The sequence below is a fragment of the Lithobates pipiens genome, unplaced genomic scaffold, assembly GCF_037356315.1.
Source record: "Lithobates pipiens isolate NorthernLeopardFrog02 unplaced genomic scaffold, aLitPip1_a1.2 Scaffold_91, whole genome shotgun sequence".
Lineage (NCBI taxonomy): Eukaryota > Metazoa > Chordata > Amphibia > Anura > Ranidae > Lithobates > Lithobates pipiens.
The window spans coordinates 36,825-62,084 of record NW_027507914.1 but is presented as its reverse complement, the minus strand read 5'-3'; the positions used below and the strand labels follow the sequence as shown (position 1 = coordinate 62,084).

At 47.8% G+C, this 25,260-nt stretch overlaps 2 protein-coding genes across 2 annotated transcripts in view; both read right to left on the bottom strand.

The window, feature by feature from the left end:
• The window catches only part of LOC143973680 (C3a anaphylatoxin chemotactic receptor-like), a 163,804-nt gene extending 138,832 nt beyond the window's left edge, over window positions 1-24,972 (bottom strand). The window contains exon 1 of the mRNA XM_077474535.1: window positions 24,745-24,972. The gene's annotated coding sequence lies outside the window, so the exon portion shown is untranslated. The remainder of the gene's footprint in view (window positions 1-24,744) is intronic.
• On the bottom strand, window positions 11,677-12,737 carry LOC143973676 (C3a anaphylatoxin chemotactic receptor-like). The gene has a single exon (XM_077474532.1). It carries the CDS (start codon window positions 12,731-12,733, stop codon window positions 11,774-11,776), a length of 960 nt encoding a protein of 319 aa, XP_077330658.1. The 5' UTR covers window positions 12,734-12,737; the 3' UTR covers window positions 11,677-11,773.
• Window positions 24,973-25,260: the final 288 nt, after the last annotated feature.

Sequence of the window (25,260 nt, the reverse complement as noted above, 5' to 3'; positions counted from 1 at the left end):
TAGAAGAATACAAATCGGTCTAAACTGATGAATAAAGTAAATAATAATAATAATAATAATAATAATAATAATAATAATAATAAATAAAGTTTTTTTTTTTTTTGGAAATGTATTATAGCAGAAAGTAAAAAAAAAATGTTATTTATTTTTTTTTTTAATTATTGGTCATTTTTGTTTATAGCGCAAAAAAAAAAAAAAACGCAAAGGTGATCAAATACCTTCCAAAAGAAAGCTCTATTTGTGGGGGAAAAAAACGTCAATTTTGTTTGGGTATGGCGTCGCACGACCGCGCAATCGTCAGTTAATCACAAAAAAAATGGCCTGGTCATTAACCACTTACTGACCGCCGCACGCCGACGTACGCCCCTTTGTTGAAGAGGGATATCTCGGTAACGGCAGCAGCTGCTGCCACAGCCAAGGTGTCCATCTCTTCAGGTGGCGGTTCAGTAAACGATAATGGTGGTCTCTGCGGCGGATTCGCTGCTAGATCACTGTAAAGGTGGCGTGAGAGGGGCCACCCCCCTCCCGCCGCTCCCCCGCGCCCCCCTTCCGCTGCTTACCGGAGCCATCGGCAGTGGCGGAAGCGATCGGGACCTGTCCGTGGCCGGGTATGGAGACGAGTGAGGCTAAGATGGCCCCGCCCCCCACACCCGTCTCCATAGCATAGCAGGGCGGAAACGACGTTAAAACATCACTTCCGCCCATACCTCTTAAAGGGACATTTTTCTGTTGTCATTTTTATAACAAATTTTTTTTTTATTATTAATTTTTTTTTTTATTGCATTTAAATCCAAATATGAGAGGTGAGGTCTTTTTTACCCCCCCAGATCTCATATATAAGAGGACCTGTCATGCTTTATTTCTATTATAAGGGATGTTTACATTTCTTGTAATAGGAATAAAAGTGACACAAATTCTTATTATTTTTTTTTAAACAAACTGTGTAAAAATAAATAAAATAAAATAAATAAGAAAAAAATCTTTTTTTTTTAAAGCACCCCGTCCCACGGAGCTCGCGCGCAGAAGCGAACGCATACGTGAGCAGCGCCAGCCCCGCATATGAAAACGGCGTTCATACCACACAGTGTGAGGTATCGCCGCGATCGTTAGAGCGATATGAGTTTATATTTGCTGGGAAAGCTGAAGAAATCACCCAATCTGGGAATTTTGGTGAGTGAGGAGAGCAGAGCTTTACAGATGAGGAGTACAGAGGGGAAGAGAGCCCGGGGAGGTAAGTAGGTGGGGGGGTAGGTCAGACACAATGTAGTGTGTGCTCTGTGGTGTGAGGCGAGCTCTGAGGTGTAATGGGGAGTATATGGAGTATATGGCCGGCTGTAGAGGCAGGCATGTACTGGCCATAGGGACTATAGGGAGTTTCCCGGTGGGCCGATGGCTCAGTGGGCCGGTTTCAGTGACAGCCAGTGGCATCGTTGGGGGGGGACTTTTGGGGCTATAGCCCCCGAATCTGGGGCCCATAGCCCCAAGTCAGTCCAGGAGTCCCCAACCACAGGGTTCCGGCCCACTAGCTGCCCTCTTTCTGGTGACCCTGATGTAAGGAGGGGCTCTCTGGGGACCCTGATGTAAGTCAGGGGCTCTCTGGGGAACCTGATATAAGAGAGAGGCTCTCTGTGGACCCCGGATGTAAGGGGGGGCTCTGTGGGGACCCGGATGTAAGGGGTTGGCTCTCTAGGGACCCCGATGTAAGGCGGATGATCTCTGGGGACTCTGATGTAAGAGGGGCTCTCAGGGGACCCTGATGTAAGGGGAAGGCTATATGGGGACCCTGATGTAAGGGGAGGCTCTCTGGGGACCCCGATGTAAGTGGGGGGCTCTCTGAGGACCCTGATGTAAGGGGGGTTCTCTAGGGGCTTTTTTGCGCACAGTTTATATACTGTTTTTTGCGTGTTTGCAAAATTAAAGTGGGCCGGTCTGGATGAAGTCCAGGGCCAAATTTTTGTCCCAGTCCAGCCCTGTGTAGAGGTGATAATATCCGGGGGAGGGGGACAAACATAGCTGGAGCCCCCCATCACTCCTCATCTGCCCCCCCTCCCAGTCTGTGTCTCCTAAAAAAAATAAAATAAATAAATAAGAAAAAAAACTTTTTTTTTTTAAAAGCACCCCGTCCCGATGAGCTCGCGCGCAGAAGCGAACGCACACGTGAGTAGCGCCCGCATATGAAAACGGCGTTCATACCACACAATGTGAAGTATCGCCGCGATCGTTAGAGCGAGAACGATAATTCTAGCTCTGGAACTCCTCTGTAACTCAAAACATGCGACTTTGTAGAATTTTTTAAACGTCTCCTATTTAAGGGTAAAAGTTTGTGGCCGTTCCACGAGCGGGAGGGGGTGGGGGGCGCAATTTTGAAGCGTGACATGTCGGGTATCAATTTACTCGGCGTAACATTATTTTTCACAATATAAAAAAAAAAAAATTATTGGGCTAACTTTACTGTTGTCTTATTTTTTTTATTAAAAAAAGTGATTTTTCCCCCCCAAAAAAAAAAAAATGCGCTTGTGAGACTGCCGTGCAAATACGGTGCGACAAAAAGTATTGCAACGACCGCCATTTTATTCTCTAGGGTGTTCGAAAAAAAAATGTATAATGTTTGGGGGTTTTTTAGCAAAAAAAAACATGTTTTTAATTAGAAAAAGAGGCCTGGTCTTTTAAGTGGTTAAGGGGGAAAATCTTTCCGGGGGTTGAAGTGGTTAACCACTTGCCGACCAGTGCGTGACGATGTACGTCGACAGAATGGCACGGTCAGGCAAATGGGCATACATGTACATCCCTTTAAATTTGCCGCCCTGCCATCGGAAGCGCGCCGCCGCCGGCGCGCTCCCGCGCTGGTCGGGACCCCCGTGAGTCTGGTCGCGGGACCCGCGGACTCGATCGCCGCGGGCATCCCCGCGATCGTCTCACGGAGCGGCCGAATGGAGAAGTGCCGTTGTAAACAACATTTCTCCATTCTGCCTAGCAACTAGTGACGCTGATCTCTGCTCCATGTGATTGGAGCAGAGATCAGTGTTCACTAAATGAAAGCCCAACCCCCCCACAGTTAGTAACACACCCCTAGGAACACTTAACCCCTACACTGCCACCCACTGGTTAACCCCTTCACTGCCAGTGTCATTTACATAGGAATCACTGCATTTATATAGCACTGATTGCTGTATAAATGACAATGGTCCCAAAAATGTGTCAAAAATGTCCGATGTGTCCGCCGCAATGTCGCAGTCACAATAAAAATCGCAGATCGCCGCCCTTACTAGTAAAAAAAAAATAATAAAAAATTATTAATAAAAATGCTATAAAAATATCCCTATTTTGTAAACGCTATAACTTTTGCGCAAACCAATCAATAATCGCTTATTGCGATTTTTTTTTACCAAAAATATGTAGAAGAATACGTATCGGCCTAAACTGAGGGAAATAAATGTTTTTTTATATATTTTTGGGGGATATTTATTATAACAAAAAAGTTAAAAATAATGCGTTTTTTTCAAAATTGTCGCTCTATTTTTGTTTATAGTGCAAAAAATAAAAACCGCAGAGGTGATCAAATACCACCAAAAGAAAGCTCTATTTGTGGGAAAAAAAGGACGTCAATTTTGTTTGGGAGCCACGTCGCACGACCGCGCAATTGTCAGTTAAAGCGACGCAGTGCCGAATCGCAAAAAGTGGTCTGGTCTTTGACCAGCAAAATGGTCCGGTCTGTAAGTGGTTAAAGCTGTTGTAACGCCATTCCTGCCTCGGTAATAATAAGATATACTACACGGTATCTGTGTTTTTTTTTTTTTAATGCGGCCGCTAAATAAACTTTTTCGCATCACCGATGTGTGGTCACGTGACCGCCCTCCGCCGCCTCCCCCGATCTAAGAAAGGGCTGACTTTTTCAGTCTACCATGATGGTTGTCCTTATATATAGAGTTGTAGAGTCGCCCTCTAGTGGCTGTCTGCATGTTAAGCACTGAGGTCAGCACCCTTGCTGAACTTTCTGAAACTGTTCATATTAAGTCATCGGGATGATATTGTGTCCAATAACTCGTCATCAGCCTCGGGGGGTCCCTTAGACACCGGAGCAGTAAAGCGCAGTCACTTGCAGCACTTCTACACATGGAGGCGCAGTAGGCGGTCTCTACACGCCCCCCGATGTGCATACAATATGAGATATACACAGAGACAAGAGGTTTATAATACTTGGAAAACTATTTATAATAAAATGACAAGTTAAACATTTTGCATGAAAAATATAAATCTCTCTTCATTATGTTTTGAACAAACTAAAAAAATGGATCTGAAGAAGGCGGTGGAGAGTGTGTCATGTGACCGACCGCCTCCGGGGGCTCCAGTGGGGCCTGGAAGATGGCGGCTCTCACTGTATAGTAGCGCCAACTACTACAGCAGTGGGGGGGGGGGTCAACTATCTTGATATGGTGATCCTCAACATAACCAAAGGGCTGCACATAACATTCTGTGAGTATTTCAAGCCAGAGACAGCAGAATAGTGTAGAATCAAAGACTGATAATGACATGGCAGATGGTCAGAGACCCCACACACGGGAGAGGACCGCCGTCTCCAAACTGTGGCCCCAGCTAGCCTTTTACCCGGCCCTCGGGGCACTATTCCTCCCAATGACACCAAAAATGGGGCACTATTCCTCCCAATGACACCAAAAATGGGGCACTATTCCTCCCAATGACACCAAAAATGGGGCACTATTCCTCCCAATGACACCAATGATGAGGCACTATTCCTCCCACTGACACCAAAAATGGGGCACTATTCCTCTCACTGACACCAATGATGGGGCACTATTCCTCCCAATGACACCAAAAATGGGGCACTATTCCTCTCACTGACACCAATGATGGGACACTATTCCTCCCAATGACACCAAAAATGGGGCACTATTCCTCTCACTGACACCAATGATGGGACACTATTCCTCCCAATGACACCAATGATGGGGCACTATTCCTCCCAATGACACCAAAAATGGGGCACTATTCCTCCCAATGACACCAATGATGAGGCACTATTCCTCCCAATGACACCAATGATGGGGCACTATTCCTCTCAATGACACCAATGATGAGGCACTATTCCTCCCACTGACACCAATGATGGGGCACTATTCCTCCCAATGACACCAATGATGAGGCACTATTCCTCCCACTGACACCAATGATGGGGCACTATTCCTCCCAATGACACCAATGATGGGGCACTATTCCTCCCAAGGACACCAATGATGGGACACTATTCCTCTCACTGACACCAATGATGGGGCACTATTCCTCCCACTGAAACCAATGATGGGGCACTATTCCTCCCAATGACACCAATGATGGGGCACTATTCCTCCCAAGGACACCAATGATGGGGCACTATTCCTCCCACTGACACCAATGATGGGGCACTATTCCTCCCACTGACACCAATGATGGGGCACTATTCCTCCCAAGGACACCAATGATGGGGCACTATTCCTCCCACCGGCACCAATGATGGGGCACTATTCCTCCCACTGATACCAATGATGGGGCACTATTCCTCCCACTGACACCAATGATGGGGCACTATTCCTCCCACTGACACCAATGATGGGGCACTATTCCTTCCACTGACACCAATGATGGGGCACTATTTCTTCCACTGACACCAATGATGGGGCACTATTCCTCCCAATGATGGGGCACTATTCTTCCCACTGATACCAATGATGGGGCACTATTCCTCCCACCTATAGGGGCACTACTCCTCCCCCCAATGACCACCAACCCATAGGCCAGATTTATTCTCACTAATGCTGAGCCCAGGACATTTTCTACCTCCGCTGGCCACAATCCGGTCCTCCTAAAGTCTGAAGGACAGTAAACATTGCACCACCACCAGGTGTCGCCCTCCGCTCCCTGTTCACCACCTTCTGTATTTAGAAGGACAGATTTCCCCTCGGTGGCTCTCACAGATTCCTGGCAGGGACAAGGGAGATGCTGATGCAGTGAGGTCACAGGTTTGATGGGGCATCACATGGTAGGCCGCACTGTGATCCCCATCTGTGCCCGGGTGTACAGATGCCGACCAATGATCTTGCTGCAAGTCAGAGAGAGAGAGAGGCGGAGTCACCTACACTGTGGGGGGGGGGGGTACTAGACCCAAGCCAGGTATTTTTTGAAAATGTGAGATGTGAGGAAGCTTTGGGAGGGGGAGGGGGTGAGGGCTATGGAGGGAGATGTGTGCAGAGGTGGGGGATGGGGGGGAGGGGTGCAGAGGTCAAAAGGGAGGGGTTGGATTAGGATGTGGACATCCTATGAAAAGAGAGCTGAACCCTGCACACTATGCATAGCACACTCTTAAACCCTGAACTCTGTACATAGCGTACTCCTGAACCCTGCACTCTGTACATAGCGTATTCCTGAATCCTGCACTCTGTACATAGCATACTCCTGAACCCGGCACCCTGTCTATAGCATACTCCTGAACCCTGCACCCTGTCCATAGCATACTCCTGAACCCTGCACCCTGTATATAGCATACTCCTGAACCCTGCACCCTGTCCATAGCATACTCCTGAACCCTGCACCCTGTATATAGCATACTCCTGAACCCTGCACTTTGTCCATAGCATACTCCTGAACCCTGCACCCTGTCCATAGCGTACTCCTGAACCCTGCACTTTGTCCATAGCGTACTCCTGAACCCTGCACTCTGTCCATAGCGTACTCCTGAACCCTGCACTCTGTCCATAGCGTACTCCTGAACCCTGCACTCTGTCCATAGCGTACTCCTGAAACCCTGCACTCTCTACATAGCATACTTCTGAACCCTGCACTCTTAACATAGCGTACTCCTGGACCCTGCACCCTGTCCATAGCGTACTCTTGAACCCTGCACTCTGTACATAGCATACCCCTGAACCCTGCACTCTGTCCATAGCGTACTCCTGAAACCCTGCACTCTGTACATAGCATACCCCTGAACCCTGCACTCTGTCCATAGCGTACTCCTGAAACCCTGCACTCTGTACATAGCATACCCCTGAACCCTGCACTCTGTCCATAGCATACTCCTGAAACCCTGCACTCTGTACATAGCATACCCCTGAACCCTGCACTCTGTCCATAGCATACCCCTGAAACCCTGCACTCTGTACATAGCATACCCCTGAACCCTGCACTCTGTCCATAGCGCACTCCTGAAACCCTGCACTCTGTCCATAGCATACTCCTGAACCCTGCACTCTGTGCATAGTGCCCTCCTGAAATACTGCACTCTGTACATAGCACACCCCTGAACCCTTCACTCTGTACATTCTACACGCTTTTTGCGCACTTTCTAAACCTGCTCTCTGTACAAAGCACATCCTGGTATTTATTGACCCTTTAAGATCCCCCCCACTGGTAGTGCAATTTGGCCATTGGGCGGAGGTGGGGGGGGGGGGCGTGGTTGAGTTCCTCCATCTATTCCCTGAGAAAAAAAAGCTCTTGATACATTTATATAGTCTTACAGATACAACCGGCCCTTTGATGGCAACTATAATGCTGATGGCGGCCTGCAATGAAATTGAGTTTGACACCCTTAGTATAGGAGATGGTCAGAGACTGTGGACATGGTACAGGAGATGGTCAGAGACTGTGGACATGGTATAGGAGATGGTCAGAGACTGTGGACATGGTATAGGAGATGGTCAGAGACTGTGGACATGGTATAGGAGATGGTCAGAGACTGTGGACATGGTACAGGAGATGGTCAGAGACTGTGGACATGGTATAGGAGATGGTCAGAGACTGTGGACATGGTATAGGAGATGGTCAGAGACTGTGGACATGGTATAACAGATGGTCAGAGACTGTGGACATGGTACAGGAGATGGTCAGAGACTGTGGACATGGTATAGGAGATGGTCAGAGACTGTGGACATAGTACAGGAGATGGTCAGAGACTGTGGACATGGTATAGGAGATGGTCAGAGACTGTGGACATGGTATAGGAGATGGTCAGAGACTGTGGACATGGTATAGGAGATGGTCAGAGACTGTGGACATGGTATAGGAGATGGTCAGAGACTGTGGACATGGTATAGGAGATGGTCAGAGACTGTGGACATGGTACAGGAGATGGTCAGAGACTGTGGACATGGTATAGGAGATGGTCAGAGACTGTGGACATGGTATAGGAGATGGTCAGAGACTGTGGACATGGTATAGGAGATGGTCAGAGACTGTGGACATGGTATAGGAGATGGTCAGAGACTGTGGACATGGTACAGGAGATGGTCAGAGACTGTGGACATGGTATAGGAGATGGTCAGAGACTGTGGACATGGTATAGGAGATGGTCAGAGACTGTGGACATGGTATAACAGATGGCCAGAGACTGTGGACATGGTACAGGAGATGGTCAGAGACTGTGGACATGGTATAACAGATGGTCAGAGACTGTGGACATGGTACAGGAGATGGTCAGAGACTGTGGACATGGTATAGGAGATGGTCAGAGACTGTGGACATAGTACAGGAGATGGTCAGAGACTGTGGACATGGTATAGGAGATGGTCAGAGACTGTGGACATGGTATAGGAGATGGTCAGAGACTGTGGACATGGTATAACAGATGGCCAGAGACTGTGGACATGGTATAACAGATGGCCAGAGACTGTGGACATGGTACAGGAGATGGTCAGAGACTGTGGACATGGTATAACAGATGGTCAGAGACTGTGGACATGGTACAGGAGATGGTCAGAGACTGTGGACATGGTATAGGAGATGGTCAGAGACTGTGGACATAGTACAGGAGATGGTCAGAGACTGTGGACATGGTATAGGAGATGGTCAGAGACTGTGGACATGGTATAGGAGATGGTCAGAGACTGTGGACATGGTATAGGAGATGGTCAGAGACTGTGGACATGGTATAGGAGATGGTCAGAGACTGTGGACATGGTATAGGAGATGGTCAGAGACTGTGGACATGGTATAGGAGATGGTCAGAGACTGTGGACATGGTACATGAGATGGTCAGAGACTGTGGACATGGTATAGGAGACGGTCAGAGACTGTGGACATGGTATAGGAGATGGTCAGAGACTGTGGACATGGTATAACAGATGGTCAGAGACTGTGGACATGGTATAGGAGATGGTCAGAGACTGTGGACATGGTATAGGAGATGATCAGAGACTGTGGACATGGTATAACAGATGGTCAGAGACTGTGGACATGGTATAGGAGATGGTCAGAGACTGTGGACATGGTATAACAGATGGTCAGAGACTGTGGACATGGTATAGGAGATGGTCAGAGACTGTGGACATGGTATAGGAGATGGTCAGAGACTGTGGACATGGTATAGGGGATGGTCAGAGACTGTGGACATGGTATAGGAGATGGTCAGAGACTGTGGACATGGTATAGGAGATGGTCAGAGACTGTGGACATGGTATAGGAGATGGTCAGAGACTGTGGACATGGTATAGGAGATGGTCAGAGACTGGGGACATGGTATAGGATATGGTCAGAGACTGTGGACATGGTATAGGAGATGGTCAGAGACTGTGGACATGGTACAGGAGATGGTCAGAGACTGTGGACATGGTATAGGAGATGGTCAGAGACTGTGGACATGGTACAGGAGATGGTCAGAGACTGTGGACATGGTACAGGGGATGGTCAGAGACTGTGGACATGGTATAGGGGATGGTCAGAGACTGTGGACATGGTATAGGGGATGGTCAGAGACTGTGGACATGGTATAGGGGATGGTCAGAGACTGTGGGCATGGTATAGGGGATGGTCAGAGACTGTGGACATGGTATAGGGGATGGTCAGAGACTGTGGACATGGTATAGGAGATGGTCAGAGACTGTGGACATGGTATAGGAGATGGTCAGAGACTGTGGACATGGTATAGGAGATGGTCAGAGACTGTGGACATGGTATAGGAGATGGTCAGAGACTGTGGACATGGTACATGAGATGGTCAGAGACTGTGGACATGGTACAGGAGATGGTCAGAGACTGTGGACATGGTACAGGAGATGGTCAGAGACTGTGGACATGGTATAGGAGATGGTCAGAGACTGTGGACATGGTATAACAGATGGTCAGAGACTGTGGACATGGTATAGGAGATGGTCAGAGACTGTGGACATGGTATAGGAGATGGTCAGAGACTGTGGACATGGTATAGGAGATGGTCAGAGACTGTGGACATGGTATAGGACAGTGATGGCGAACCTTGGCACCCCAGATGTTTTGGAACTACATTTCCCATGATTCTCAACTACACTGCACAGTGCATAAGCATCATGGGAAATGTAGTTCCAAAACATCTGGGGTGCCAAGGTTCGCCATCACTGGTATAGGAGATGGTCAGAGACTGTGGACATGGTACAGGAGATGGTCAGGGACTGTGGACATGGTACAGGAGATGGTCAGAGACTGTGGACATGGTATAGGAGATGGTCAGAGACTGTGGACATGGTATAGGAGATGGTCAGAGACTGTGGACATGGTACAGGAGATGGTCAGAGACTGTGGACATGGTATAGGAGATGGTCAGAGACTGTGGACATGGTACAGGAGATGGTCAGAGACTGTGGACATGGTACAGGAGATGGTCAGAGACTGTGGACATGGTACAGGAGATGGTCAGAGACAGTGGACATGGTATAGGAGATGGTCAGAGACTGTGGACATGGTATAACAGATGGTCAGAGACTGTGGACATGGTATAGGAGATGGTCAGAGACTGTGGACATGGTACAGGAGATGGTCAGAGACTGTGGACATGGTATAGGAGATGGTCAGAGACTGTGGACATGGTACAGGAGATGGTCAGAGACTGTGGACATGGTATAGGAGATGGTCAGAGACCGTGGACATATTGAGACTGGTATAAGTCACTGCCTTAACAAGTCAATAGGGAAATGCAGATTGGTGCCTGCAGTGACCCTGAGGGATGCAAAAAAGGTTAAAAGGGTTGCATGCGGCCTCCGGCCGTAGGTTGGGTTCCGGAGTACTACAGTGATTCCTATTAAATAGGTGCCTATTAGGGACTAAATTAGAGCCCTTGTCATATTTTGGTTTCTTGCGACTGCTGCTGTTTTCTGCTGGAGATCTTCACCATCTCTATTTGTCCTGCTGATCGCGGTCATTGAGACTGAAAGTGTTGACCAGTCCAAAGTTTTGCAGCTGCCACCAGATCAAGAGACGAGGCCAAATCTTCCATGGGGGGGGACACTTGTTCTGGCCAAAGGGGATTTCCCCTCACTTTGTAGAGATCTTCTTTGGCTTCCTGTTGTATCTCCGGGACAGGAAATGATGGAAAGTCTCCTAAATTAGACATATATAGGGAAACACTATATCCAAAACCAAAAATAAATAAATCAAGGCTATGACTATGCATTAATATTAAAGCGCACCTCCGGGGAATTAAAAAATAAAAAGACCTTTCCTTGCAGTGGCCATCGCTCATCATGTCTTGAGGGTAGAGGAACAGACATTGTTGCTTGTCCTCTCTCCTACTCTGGCCAGCTCCAAAGGTCTGATCTGTAAAAGGTCCCTCAGCATCATCACGTTTGTACGTTGTGGCCTTCAGGGACCACCTTAGAGAAGCTCATCTTCTGGAGCACAAAACAAGGTGAGTATTTGCTCCTTATTCAGTCACCCCCTAGACGTAATGGGCATTTAATCCTTGTTCTATGTCTTAGAGTTGGGGTATAATTACTCTTATCAGCATAAATATCCATCTCACATCAGTATCTTAGTCCTACTCTCGCTCAAGACAAGAGTGCTCTTTAGATGAGGATCTGCTCCTTTTGTATGTGACCGATCTTGATACATCTTCATTAAACGCATTTTCCATGAGCGCACCTATAGACTGCCGTACTTTACTCTTCATCTCTTTCCCCATGAAGGCGTACAGTATCGGGTTGATACAACTATTAAAGTGAGCCAAGGCCTGGGCTGGAGCATTCAAGGAAACCACAAGCTGATCTTCGGTGTACAGCAGAAGAATTCCCATGACGTGGTATGGAGCCCAGGTGATGAAGAATGCCACTATTATGGCAAGGGCCACCATGGTGGTTTTCCTTCCTACTTTTAAAAGTCGTATATTTTGTGCTTTAAAGGCCAGACGGATGTAACAGGTAAAAATGATAACAAAAGGAATCAGAAATCCAAAAACCATTCGAGTAAGAGTGATGGGAACCATGAAACCTTTCATATAGATACATACAGTCATATTATTCTCAATGTCCGTTGTCCGGTAGATGGCAGCAGGGAGACCCAATATAACGGACACAACCCAAATAACCAAGCAGACGATCCACACGGTTTTTAAGCGCCGGTGGTTTTGGGCCCACACTGGCCAGACCACCAGGATGCAACGGTCGATGCTGATGGCCACCAGGGTGAAGATGCTGGAGAACATATTGAGGATGAGGATGAAGGGTAAAATTTTGCACAAAGCGTTGCCATATAGCCAACGGGAATGGAAGATATTAACTAGGATGAGTGGGGCAAACGAGCAACAGGTGATGTCGGCCAGAGCAAGGTTCCAAAACCAAATGGTGCTGACTCTGCGTCTCATCTTCACTCCGGTGACCCAAAGCACCAAAGCATTGCCGGGGACCCCCACCAGGAAAATAAAAAATAGAACCAGGATGATGAAAATGTCCCCATAGCTCAAGGACTTGGTTGTGTCCGTCACATTGCTGATATTTGACATCGTTATTTCCTATAAAGACACAGAGAGTTACCGGATGAATGTGATCGTTATCTCGTCTTCTTAAAGGAACCAATATATCCCTTACTGTATAATATAAGACAAAGAGAAGGCTTCACAATGAAGGTTCTCTCTGTTTTTGGGTCTCTCTTTTTGCTCCATGCTCTCTACTGCTCATTTCATTCTCTCTTATTCCTTGTGGCTGTATCTCTATCTTTCTATTTCCTCTGTAACACCATTTCTTTTTTGTATTTTACCCTCACTCCCACCCAACACCACCATCAAAATCACCACCAACAGAAACACCAATACCACCAACGATACCAACACAAATACCAACAACACCTACACCACCAACAACTGCCATGGACACCTACACCACCACCAACAACAATACCATCAACAACAATTACCATCGACACCTACACCAACAACAATTCCATCAACACCTACATCACCAACAACTGCCATGGACACCTACACCACCACCAACAACAATACCATCAACAACAATTACCATCGACACCTACACCAACAACAATTCCATCAACACCTACACCACCAACAACTACCATGAACACCTACACCACCAACAACTACCATGAACACCTACACCACCAACACCAACAATACCATCAACACCTACACCAACAGCAATTCCATCAACAACAATTACCATTGACACCTACACCAACAACAATTCCATCAACACCTACACCACCAACAACTACCATGAACACCTACACCACCAACAACTACCATGAACACCTACACCAACAACAACAACAATACCATCAACACCTACACCAACAGCAATTCCATCAACACCTACACCACCAACAAAAACACCAAGACAAATACCAACACCGCCAACAATTACCATCAACACCTACACCACCAACAATACTATCAATACCTACGCCACCAAAAACACCACCAACACAAATACCAACACCACCACCAACAATGCCATCAATACCTACTCCACCAACAACACCAGCACCACCAACACATATACAAACACCACCAACAATACCATCACCACCTACCCCACCAACAACACTACCAACACAAATACCAACAGCATCAACTACAATACCATCAACACCTACACCACCAACAAAACCAACACAAACACCAAAACCACTGACTGACAACAACACCTACACCACCAGCAACACTACCAACACAAATACCAACAGCATCAACAACAATACCATCAACACCTACACCACCAACAACACCAACACAAATACCAACACCACTGACTGACAACAACACCTACACCACCAACAACACTACCAACACAAATACCAACAGCACCAACAATACCACAAACTCCTACGATACCAACAACACAAATATAAACACCACCAACACTAATATCATCAACACCTACACCCCAAACAACACAAATACCAACAACAATACCATGAACACCACCTACAACACCAGCACCACCAACAATACCATCAACACCTACACCTACAAAAACACAAATACCAACAACAATACAATGGACACCAACACAAATACCAACACCACCAACAACAATACCATCAACACCTTCACCACTAACAACACCAACACAAATACCAACACCACCAACAACATTACCATCAACACCTACACCAACAACAAAAACGCAAACACCACCAACTCATATACCACCACCAACACTGCCAAAACCCTCTTGGTTTGTCTGTCGCACTCTTTTCTCTCTATTTTGTCTCAGCTCATACACATCTCTTACTCCTGTTTATTTACATTTTGCTTTGTACCCCCTTTGTCTCCTTTACCTAACTTTCTTTCAACCTTGGCCTTTCCTTATTCCCAGACACATATGGTTTGCCCTCTTCTCTGCTTCTCTCTCCCACCCCACCTATTTCACCCTCTTCCTCCCTCAATATCTCTCTTCTCACCTTTCTATCTCAACCCCTACTCACCCCTGTGTCTCCCCACCTTTGTATTTAAATCTGACCATACACTGGTAGATTTTTTAACCAACATTCATATTAAAAAAAAGCTTATCAGTACTTGATGAATGTCATTTAAATGTACTTCAAAATGTTGTTTGCTTTTAACATTCAGTTTTAGAATGAATGGAATTTCCTGAAGGAAAACCACATTCACTAGTAAAAATCTGCTCATCCGTTCCTTCAAATTTGCTTGTCACTATGGCCAAAAAAGAATGGCAGTTTAACCTCAATAACCATTAGAAACTTGAACAAACATTTTGAAAATGTAAAAATTCAAATACAATTCTAGTTTAAGGCCAACCTAACTTTCTTTCCCCCATTTCCCTACCTTCCACCTCTATGTTTTTCTTCACCTTTCTAAAGAACCCTCCCCCCCCACTTTCTATCTCCCCCCCCCCACTTTCTATCTCCCCTCCTTCCCACTTTCTATCTCCCCCTTCCCACGTTCTATCTCCCCTTTCCCCATCTCACCTTTCTATATCACACTTTGTCTCCCTCTCTCCATCTTTCTCTCACCTACATTTGTATCTCTCTCCTCTCGCTCTCTATTTGTCTCTTTTTCTTTCCTTTGTATCTCTCTCCATCTTTCTCCCCTCTTAGGCCGCGTACACACGCAGGGACTGTTCGCCCAACTTTGTCCGCTGAACAGTGTTTCAGCGGACAGTCCGCTCGTGTGTGGGGCTTCAGCGGACAGTTTCAGCGGACAGTTTGACGAACAAAGTTTTTCGGAAATTCCGAAAAACTGTCCACTGAAACTTGGTTTGAGCGGACAGTCCGCCCGTGTGTAGGCCACTTTCGAAATGAGCAAACTGTTCCCGCTCGGAGGAAAGTCTGCTCATTTCGAGCGCGTCTCCAGGTAGACGGGGCCCGCGAGGGAGACGTTGCGGGCCCCGCCGCCTGGTATGGACTTAAAGGGGAGCCCCAACGCCGAAAAAAATCGGCTGGGGTCCCCCCCAAAGTCCACAACAGAACCTTGTCCGAGCACGCTACCCGGCCGGCCAGGAAAGGGGGGCGGGCGAGCGCTCCCCCCCCCGAGACGTACCAGGCCGCGTGCCCTCAACATGGGGGGTGCCTTGGGGAAGGGGGGGCCGCGCGGCCCCCCCACCCCAAAGCACCTTGTCCCCATGTTGATGAGGACAAGGGCCTTTTCCCGACAACCCTGGCCGTTGGTTGTCGGGGTCTGCGGGCGGGGGGCTTATCGGAATCCGGGAGCCCCCTTTAATAAGGGGGCCCCGGATACCGGCCCCCCACCCTATGTGAATGAGTATGGGGTACAATGTACCCCTACCCATTCACCTGTAAAATAAAAGTACCCCAAAAAAAAACACAACACATGAGATAAAATATTTTATTGCACAGCTCCGGGGGTCTTCCGTCTTCGGGGGTCTTCTCGCCGGACTCCTCCGCTATCTTCTTGTAGCTCTTTTGCTAGCGGAGGAGTCCGGCTTTCTTCCTCCCCGCCGCCGGCCTCTTCTCCCGACTTCGGGGGTCTTGTCCCCCTCTTCGGTTCTTCTGTCGGGCCACCGCGCCTTCTTATAGCTCTTTTGCAGGCGGTGGCCCGGTCTTCTGTCGCCGCCGCCTTCCGTTCTTCTGCCGGGCCACCGCGCCTTCTTATAGCTCTTTTAGAGGCGGTGGCCCGGTCTTCTGTCGCCGCTGTCGCCGCTGTCGCCTTCCGGTCGCCTTCCGTTCTTCTTCTTGTTCTTCTTCTTCTTCTCCAGGAGATGTTGACACGTCGGTCTCTCCGGCCGGAATGCCAGAGCCGCGCTGTGCGGCCACTTATATAGTGACAATGGGGCGGTGTCACATGGTATATGTCACATGGGTTAGTCACATGGGTTGATGTCACATGGGGCCTATGACATCGTAAGGGGGCGGGGTCACCATGTGACCAACCCATGTGACATATACCATGTGACACCGCCCCATTGTCACTATATAAGTGGCCGCACAGCGCGGCTCTGGCATTCCGGCCGGAGAGACCGACGTGTCAACATCTCCTGGAGAAGAAGAAGAAGAACAAGAAGAACGGAAGGCGACCGGAAGGCAACCGGAAGGCGACAGCGGCGACAGAAGACCGGGCCACCGCCTCTAAAAGAGCTATAAGAAGGCGCGGTGGCCCGGCAGAAGAACGGAAGGCGGCGGCGACAGAAGACCGGGCCACCGCCTGCAAAAGAGCTATAAGAAGGCGCGGTGGCCCGGCAGAAGAACCGAAGAGGGGGACAAGACCCCCGAAGTCGGGAGAAGAGGCCGGCGGCGGGGAGGAAGAAAGCCGGACTCCTCCGCTAGCAAAAGAGCTACAAGAAGATAGCGGAGGAGTCCGGCGAGAAGACCCCCGAAGACGGAAGACCCCCGGAGCTGTGCAATAAAATATTTTATCTCGTGTGTTGTGTTTTTTTTTGGGTACTTTTATTTTACAGGTGAATGGGTAGGGGTACATTGTACCCCATACTCATTCACATAGGGTGGGGGGCCGGTATCCGGGGGCCCCCTTATTAAAGGGGGCTCCCGGATTCCGATAAGCCCCCCGCCCGCAGACCCCGACAACCAACGGCCAGGGTTGTCGGGAAGAGGCCCTTGTCCTCATCAACATGGGGACAAGGTGCTTTGGGGTGGGGGAGCCGCGTGGCCCCCCCTTCCCCAAGGCACCCCCCATGTTGAGGGCACGCGGCCTGGTACGTCTCGGGAGGGGGGGCGCGCTCGCTCGCCCCCCTTTCCTGGCCGGCCGGGTAGCGTGCTCGGACAAGGGTCTGTTGTGGACTTTGGGGGGACCCCCACGCCGATTTTTTTTCGGCGTTGGGGTTCCCCTTTAAGTACATTCCAGGCGGCGGAGCCCGCAACGTCTCCGTTGCGGGCCCCGCCTACCTGCACACGCGCTCGAAATGAGCGGACTGTTGCCTCGTGTGTGGGCGAGTCCGTTCATTTCAAAAGTTGCGCGGACTTAGTACGACGAACAAAGTTTGCCGTATTTGTCCGCTCAAAAAGTGCCGTGTGTGGGCGTGTTCGTTCATTCAAAAGTTTGAGCGGACTGTTTGACGAACTTAGTTTCGGCAGACAGTCCCCGCGTGTGTACGCGGCCTTACTGTTGTATCTTCTTCTCTCTCTCTTCATCTCTCTCTCTCACTTTCCTTTGTATTTCTCTCCTTCTGTCTCTCTCTCTCTCCATCTCTCTCCCCTCTTACTGTTGTATCTTTCTCTCTCTCTCTCTTTCACTTTCCTTTGTATCTCTCTTCATCTCTCTGTCACTTTTTTTTGTATCTCTCCCCTTCTCTCTCCATCTTTCTCTCACGTTCCTTTGTATCTATCTCCTTCTCTCTCTCCCCTTCTCTTTATTCATCTTTTTCCTTTGTACCTCTCTCTCCTCACCTCTCTTTCCACCCTTACCATTGTATCTCTCTCTCTGCTTTGCTCTCTTCATCTCTCAATCACTTTCCTTTGTGTCACTCTCCATCTCTCTTACCTTAGTAACTCTCTCAATCTTCACCTCTCTCTCGCTTACATTTGTATCTCTCTCCTCTCGCTCTCTATTTGTCTCTTTTTCTTTCCTTTGTATCTCTCTCCTTCTGTCTCCCTCTCTCTCCATCTCTCTCCCCTCTTACTGTTGTATCTTTCTCTCTCTCTTCATCTCTCTCTCTCACTTTCCTTTGTATCTCTCCCCTTCTCTCTCTCTCACTTTCCTTTGCATCTCTCCCCTTCTATCTCTCTCTCTCTCACTTTCCTTTGTATCTCTCCCCTTCTCTCTCTCTCACTTTCCTTTGTATCTCTCCCCTTCTCTCTCTCTCACTTTCCTTTGCATCTCTCCCCTTCTATCTCTCTCTCTCTCACTTTCCTTTGTATCTCTCCCCTTCTCTCTCTCTCACTTTCCTTTGCATCTCTCCCCTTCTATCTCTCTCTCTCTCACTTTCCTTTGTATCTCTCCCCTTCTCTCTCTCTCACTTTCCTTTGTATCTCTCCCCTTCTCTCTCTCTCACTTTCCTTTGCATCTCTCCCCTTCTATCTCTCTCTCTCTCACTTTCCTTTGTATCTCTCCCCTTCTCTCTCTCTCACTTTCCTTTGTATCTCTCCCCTTCTATCTCTCTCTCTCTCACTTTCCTTTGTATCTCTCCCCTTCTCTCTCTCTCACTTTCCTTTGTATCTCTCCCCTTCTCTCTCTCTCACTTTCCTTTGTATCTCTCCCCTTCTCTCTCTCTCACTTTCCTTTGCATCTCTCCCCTTCTATCTCTCTCTCTCTCACTTTCCTTTGTATCTCTCCCCTTCTCTCTCTCTCACTTTCCTTTGTATCTCTCTCCTTCTATCTCTCTCACTTTCCTTTGCATCTCTCCCCTTCTATCTCTCTCTCTCTCACTTTCCTTTGTATCTCTCCCCTTCTCTCTCTCTCACTTTCCTTTGTATCTCTCCCCTTCTCTCTCTCTCACTTTCCTTTGTATCTCTCCCCTTCTCTCTCTCTCACTTTCCTTTGCATCTCTCCCCTTCTATCTCTCTCTCTCTCACTTTCCTTTGTATCTCTCCCCTTCTCTCTCTCTCACTTTCCTTTGTATCTCTCTCCTTCTATCTCTCTCACTTTCCTTTGCATCTCTCCCCTTCTATCTCTCTCTCTCTCACTTTCCTTTGTATCTCTCCCCTTCTCTCTCTCTCACTTTCCTTTGTATCTCTCCCCTTCTCTCTCTCTCACTTTCCTTTGCATCTCTCCCCTTCTATCTCTCTCTCTCTCACTTTCCTTTGTATCTCTCCCCTTCTCTCTCTCTCACTTTCCTTTGTATCTCTCTCCTTCTATCTCTCTCACTTTCCTTTGCATCTCTCCCCTTCTATCTCTCTCTCTCTCACTTTCCTTTGTATCTCTCCCCTTCTCTCTCTCTCACTTTCCTTTGTATCTCTCCCCTTCTCTCTCTCTCACTTTCCTTTGCATCTCTCCCCTTCTATCTCTCTCTCACTTTCCTTTGCATCTCTCCCCTTCTATCTCTCTCTCACTTTCCTTTGTATCTCTCCCCTTCTCTCTCTCTCTCACTTTCCTTTGTATCTCTCCCTTTCTCTTTATTCATCTTTTTTCCTTTGTCTCACTCTCTCCTTTGCTCTCTTCATCTCTCAATCACTTTCCTTTGTGTCGCTCTCCATCTCTCTTACCTTAGTAACTCTCTCAATCTTCACGTCTCTCTCGCTTACATTTATATCTCTCTCCTTCTCCTCTCTCTCATCTCTCCTTCTCTCTGTCTTTCTATATATCTTAATTTCTCCCACTTACTGTTGTATTTCTCTCTTTCTTTGAATCTCTCTCTTACCTTTGTATGTCCCTATCTCTCTTTTTATCTCTATCTTCATCTCTCTCTCTCTCTCTCTCTTACCTTTGTATCTCTCTCTCTTTTTTTTTACCCCTTCTTTCTCTCTCTTACCTTGTATCTCTCTTTTCCTTTCTCCCCCTTCCCACCTTCTACTGCCCCTCTCTCCATCCCATAGTCTAACCCCCCCTCCCCTCTTACCCCCTTTGCACCCTGCCCCTCTTTCAATCCCACCCTCTTACCCCCTTTCTCCCCTCTTTCCCCATCTCACCTTTCTATATCACACTTTGTCTCCCTCTCTCCATCTTTCTCTCACCTACATTTGTATCTCTCTCCTCTCGCTCTCTATTTGTCTCTTTTTCTTTCCTTTGTATTTCTCTCCTTCTGTCTCCCTCTCTCTCCATTTCTCTCCCCTCTTACTGTTGTATCTCTCTCTCTCCTCATCTCTCTCTCTCTCTCTCTCTCTCACTTTCCTTTGTATCTCTCTCCTTCTCTCTCTCACTTTCCTTTGTATCTCTCTCCTTCTCTCTCTCACTTTCCTTTGTATCTCTCTCCTTCTCTCTCTCACTTTCCTTTGTATCTCTCTCTTCTTTTCATCTCTTTCTTACCTTTGTTGTCCCTAGCTCTCTTTTTATCTCTATTTTCATCGCTCTCTCTCTCTCTCTCACACCTTTCTATCTCTCTTTTTTTTACCTCTTCTTTCTCTCTCTTACCTTATATCGCTCTTTTCCTTTATCCCCTTCGCACCTTCTACTGCCCGTCTCTCCTTCCCATAGTCTAACACCCCCTCCCCTCTTACCCCCTTTTGCACCATGCCCCTCTTTCTATCCCACCCTCTTACCCCCTTTGTTCCTCTCCCAAAAAGTTCAACTTGGAACCCTTTTGTCTGGAGAATGAAATATAAACCAGAACTCTCAAGGATGATCTACGCACCTAAAGAATGAAGAGATTTAGGTGTATGAATCATTAGATGAAGAGCCAATGAGATCTGAAATTGTCCCCATATAGAGTACTTCTCTCTATAGTTAGATAGGAGCTCTGAGCAGAGAGTACAGAAGACATGGAGACCATTAGTAGAGGTGATGGCGTCCATCCATTGTGGAATGACGTCTTCACGGCTGGTCTTACCTCCACCTGTCCTCAGCAGGAGAGCTCGCCACCTCCTCAGAATATAGCTGTGAGTGAATTGTTGTTCTTCAGAATTATATTATATAATTGTTATGATATCACAACTTCCTTCCTGTGAGACCTGAACCTGAACCTGACCTCATTTTATTAGCAATTTCACAGAAACGAGACCATACTGTGTAAGACGATGGCTTCCAATGTGCTGTGAGTGGTGATTATCCGATCAGTTGCCTTTATTCTTTGCTTGTCCTGGTGAGAACAGAATGGAGAATCCCAGCTGTGTTATATTTTATTCTTCTGTCCCACCATCCCTGTGCTGAGTTCCAGAGTCTGTACACTCGCTGTGCCCATTATGAGGAGTTCCCACCATCCCTGTGCTGAGTTCCCGGGTCTGTACACCCGCTGTGCCCATTATGAGGGGTTCCCACCATCCCTGTGCTGAGTTCCAGAGTCTGTACACCCGCTGTGCCCATTATGAGGGGTTCCCACCATCCCTGTGCTGAGTTCCCGGGTCTGTACACCCGCTGTGCCCATTATGAGGGGTTCCCACCATCCCTGTGCTGAGTTCCCGGGTCTGTACACCCGCTGTGCCCATTATGAGGGGTTCCCACCATCCCTGTGCTGAGTTCCCGGGTCTGTACACACGCTGTGCCCATTATGAGGGGTTCCCACCATCCCTGTGCTGAGTTCCCGGGTCTGTACACACGCTGTGCCCATTATGAGGGGTTCCCACCATCCCTGTGCTGAGTTCCCGGGTCTGTACACACGCTGTGCCCATTATGAGGGGTTCCCACCATCCCTGTGCTGAGTTCCCAGGTCTGTACACACGCTGTGCCCATTATGAGGGGTTCCCACCGTCCCTGTGCTGAGTTCCGGGTATGTACACCCGCTGTGCCCATTATGAGGGGTTCCCACCATCCCTGTACTGAGTTCCTGGGTCTGTACACCCGCTGTGCCCATTATGAGGGGTTCCCACCATCCCTGTGCTGAGTTCCTGGGTCTGTACACCCGCTGTGCCCATTATGAGGGGTTCCCACCATCCCTGTACTGAGTTCCTGGGTCTGTACACCCACTGTGCCCATTATGAGGGGTTCCCACCATCCCTGTGCTGAGTTCCCGGGTCTGTACACCCGCTGTGCCCATTATGAGGGGTTCCCACCATCCCTGTACTGAGTTCCCGGGTCTGTACACCCGCTGTACCCATTATGAGGGGTTAATTTTGTTTATTGAAAATCTTACAAAGAACAACTTATATACAATAAAACCATAATAAATAAATAAAACATATTTACAAAATAATTGAATATAATTATACAAACCAGAAAGAACAAGAACAAAATAAACTGTTCAAACAAAATTGCGTACAACATAATCCCTATGGGAGCACCAGACTAAGGAACATCACCGTCACCATGCATGGAGCCTTTTATCAAAATTATATTGGATCTGAAAATCTAAGGGAGTGAAAGAAGAATACAAAGAAAAGCCGCACACCCCGAGATCAACAGGCAGCAGCTACAGAGCCCTGATATTCCTCCACGCCTTTATCCAGGCCTCCTGCCCCCACCTGTCTTTCTCAAGACCCCGAATTTTCCCAACCTCACCCAGAATGTTCTGCACCACCACTTCCACAGGGAGGATTTTACTCCGTAAGGATACCTGACACCGTGCACTTCACGTGAAATAACGGACTACTAAACTAACTAAAAAAAGTGTTTCCAAATCATAATCCCGACGAATCTGGAAAGCCCCATACACCCACTCTGCATAACTCATATGGGGGAGGAAGGGTATACTCAGAGCCCTCCCCACCCTCTTGTACACCTCTATAATTAAAAAGGGCACTGAAGTAGAAAGTGATCCATGGACTCCACCACTCCTCCACACTCCACTCTCGGGCAGTCCTGATCACTCATGGAAAGAAACTTCAACTTGCCCTTCACATATAAGGAAAAATATAAAATGCAGCACTATAAGAAGAAAAATAAATGTATGAAAATCCCAGGAGTCACCTCATGGGATGAGTGCTACATTAGTGACTACCAGCAGTATACAAGTGCACAGAAAATAAACAAATACTTCTAAAGGAAGTTCCTGGAACAATACCCCAGGGATAAGGAATGCACAGGTGTCTGCTGATTAATGTGAACCAGTAACATAGAAGTCTGCAACAAAGTGTATCAATATAAGCAGGGCTCAAGTCCTGTGGGAACGCATGGGAACGGAGTTCCTGTACTTTTTCCACAACAGGAACTCAGTTCCCATTAGCAGCCGCGTCCTGCAAGACTTTGAAGTATGCGAGCTGCGTGGCAGGTGCTACACCAGCAGCCGCCGACACAGCTCGCAATATTAAGTGCCGCACACCAGGGGTGGACTGACCATTCAGGCATTGCCAGTAGGGGGCCCCATGACAGCTTCCTCATCGATCTACCTTTCAATCACAGCTAGCTGATGGGTAGATCAGGTCCCTGCTGCTAAGAGATTGTATTTAGTCAGACCTCTCGTGATGCTCCTCCCCGCCGCCCCCTCCTGATTTTCTGTCTCCTCATCAATGAAAAGTGTAAACTCACCACATAAACACTCTATACACAAAATAAAATTTCCCAATAAAGATCAGAACATGATATTCACATTTGCATGGAAGCGCAATTTAATGAATGCTGATTTATGTACTAACAGTTAAAGCGGGAGTCCGCCGGGAGTTCCGCCGTTTTTTGTTTTTAAAAGCCAGAAGCTACAAATACTGCAGCTGCTGACTTTTAAAATAAGGACACTTACCCGCCCAGCGCGCGCGCGATGTCGGCACCCGAAGCCGATCTCTCGATCGTCTCTCGGGTGCTGCCGCCGCCATCTTGGGTATGGGAATCAGGAAGTGGAGCCTTTCGGGCTTCATTTCCCGGTTCCCTACTGCGCACGCGCGAGTCGCGCTGCGCAATAAGGATGGACCCCGCTGCCTCTGGGATCTGTGTGTTTCCCAGCAGGCAGCGGGGGGGACTTTCGGAAAGGGGCGTAAATCTACGCCCCTTTCCGCAGAGAGCTATCCCGGAAGTGGGTACAGATACCTGTACTGTACAGGTACCTGCACCCCCCTCCCCCCTAAAAAGGTGCCAATTGTGGCGCCGGAGGGGGGGAGGATTCCAGTGAGCGGAAGGTCCACTTTAGGGTGGACCTCCGTTTTAAGCTTCATATACACAATTCGATGAAAAATACAATTTTTGAAGCGTTCGTGCATATGAGCATATCATTGTTTTGTTTTTGTTTTTTTGGCGGGCGAGTGGATCTTGGGTGGGAGTTCCCACACTTTCTTCCCCAGGACTTGACCCCTGAATATAAGACAAATACTGCTGTGATGTGACCAAATAAGACAATCTTTGCACACAAACCAGCCAAAAAAAAATGATCCGTGAAGCTCAATATGTGACAAATACTGCTACAATATAGCCAAGTAAAAAAAAATAAAAAATATTTGTGAAAAGAAATCGAACAAGGACAGTCTGTGAAAAACGAATCACTGTGGCTGGAAGCTCCTCCCCCAGATGTTCTACGATCCTATTACAAGGAAAATTGGGGTGACGCTTCTTAAGAAGTGATGATAAATGAAACCACGTGGGTGCGACAACAGATTGAATACGCTTACCACAGATGGTGGACACGCACACACGCCGTATAGCGGTGGGTCGAACGAGCCTTTGAGTCATCCACTCCAGTGGATCTTAACTGGGATATGATGGTGTGATGGTGTACCTTGGCCACATCTACGAAACACAACCGGCACCTGAAATCCTGGCAGGTGAACGTGCCTGCATGCAAAAGGTGGAACGATCTGCGGTACTCCCAATAGCATCCAGTCAGAGTTATGAAATCAAAGAAAAATAGAAAAAAAAAAAAAAAGGGAAAAAGGGCCTCCACATCCACGTATTCTATCTGTTGTCGCACCCACGTGGTTTCATTTATCATCACTTCTGAAGAAGCGCCACTCCTATTTTCCTTGTAATAGGATCGTAGAACATCTGGGGGAGAAGCTTCCAGCTATAGTGATTCATTTTTCAAAGACTGTCCTTGTTTGATTTCTTTTCACAAAGACTTTTTTTTTTCCTTGGCTATATTGTAGCAGTATTTTTCACATATTGATCTTCACAGATCATTTCACAGG

Coding starts and splice junctions, on each gene's coding strand:
- LOC143973676 (XM_077474532.1), bottom strand. CDS start 12,733: ATGTCAAATATCAGCAATGTGACGGACACAACCAAGTCCTTGAGCTAT.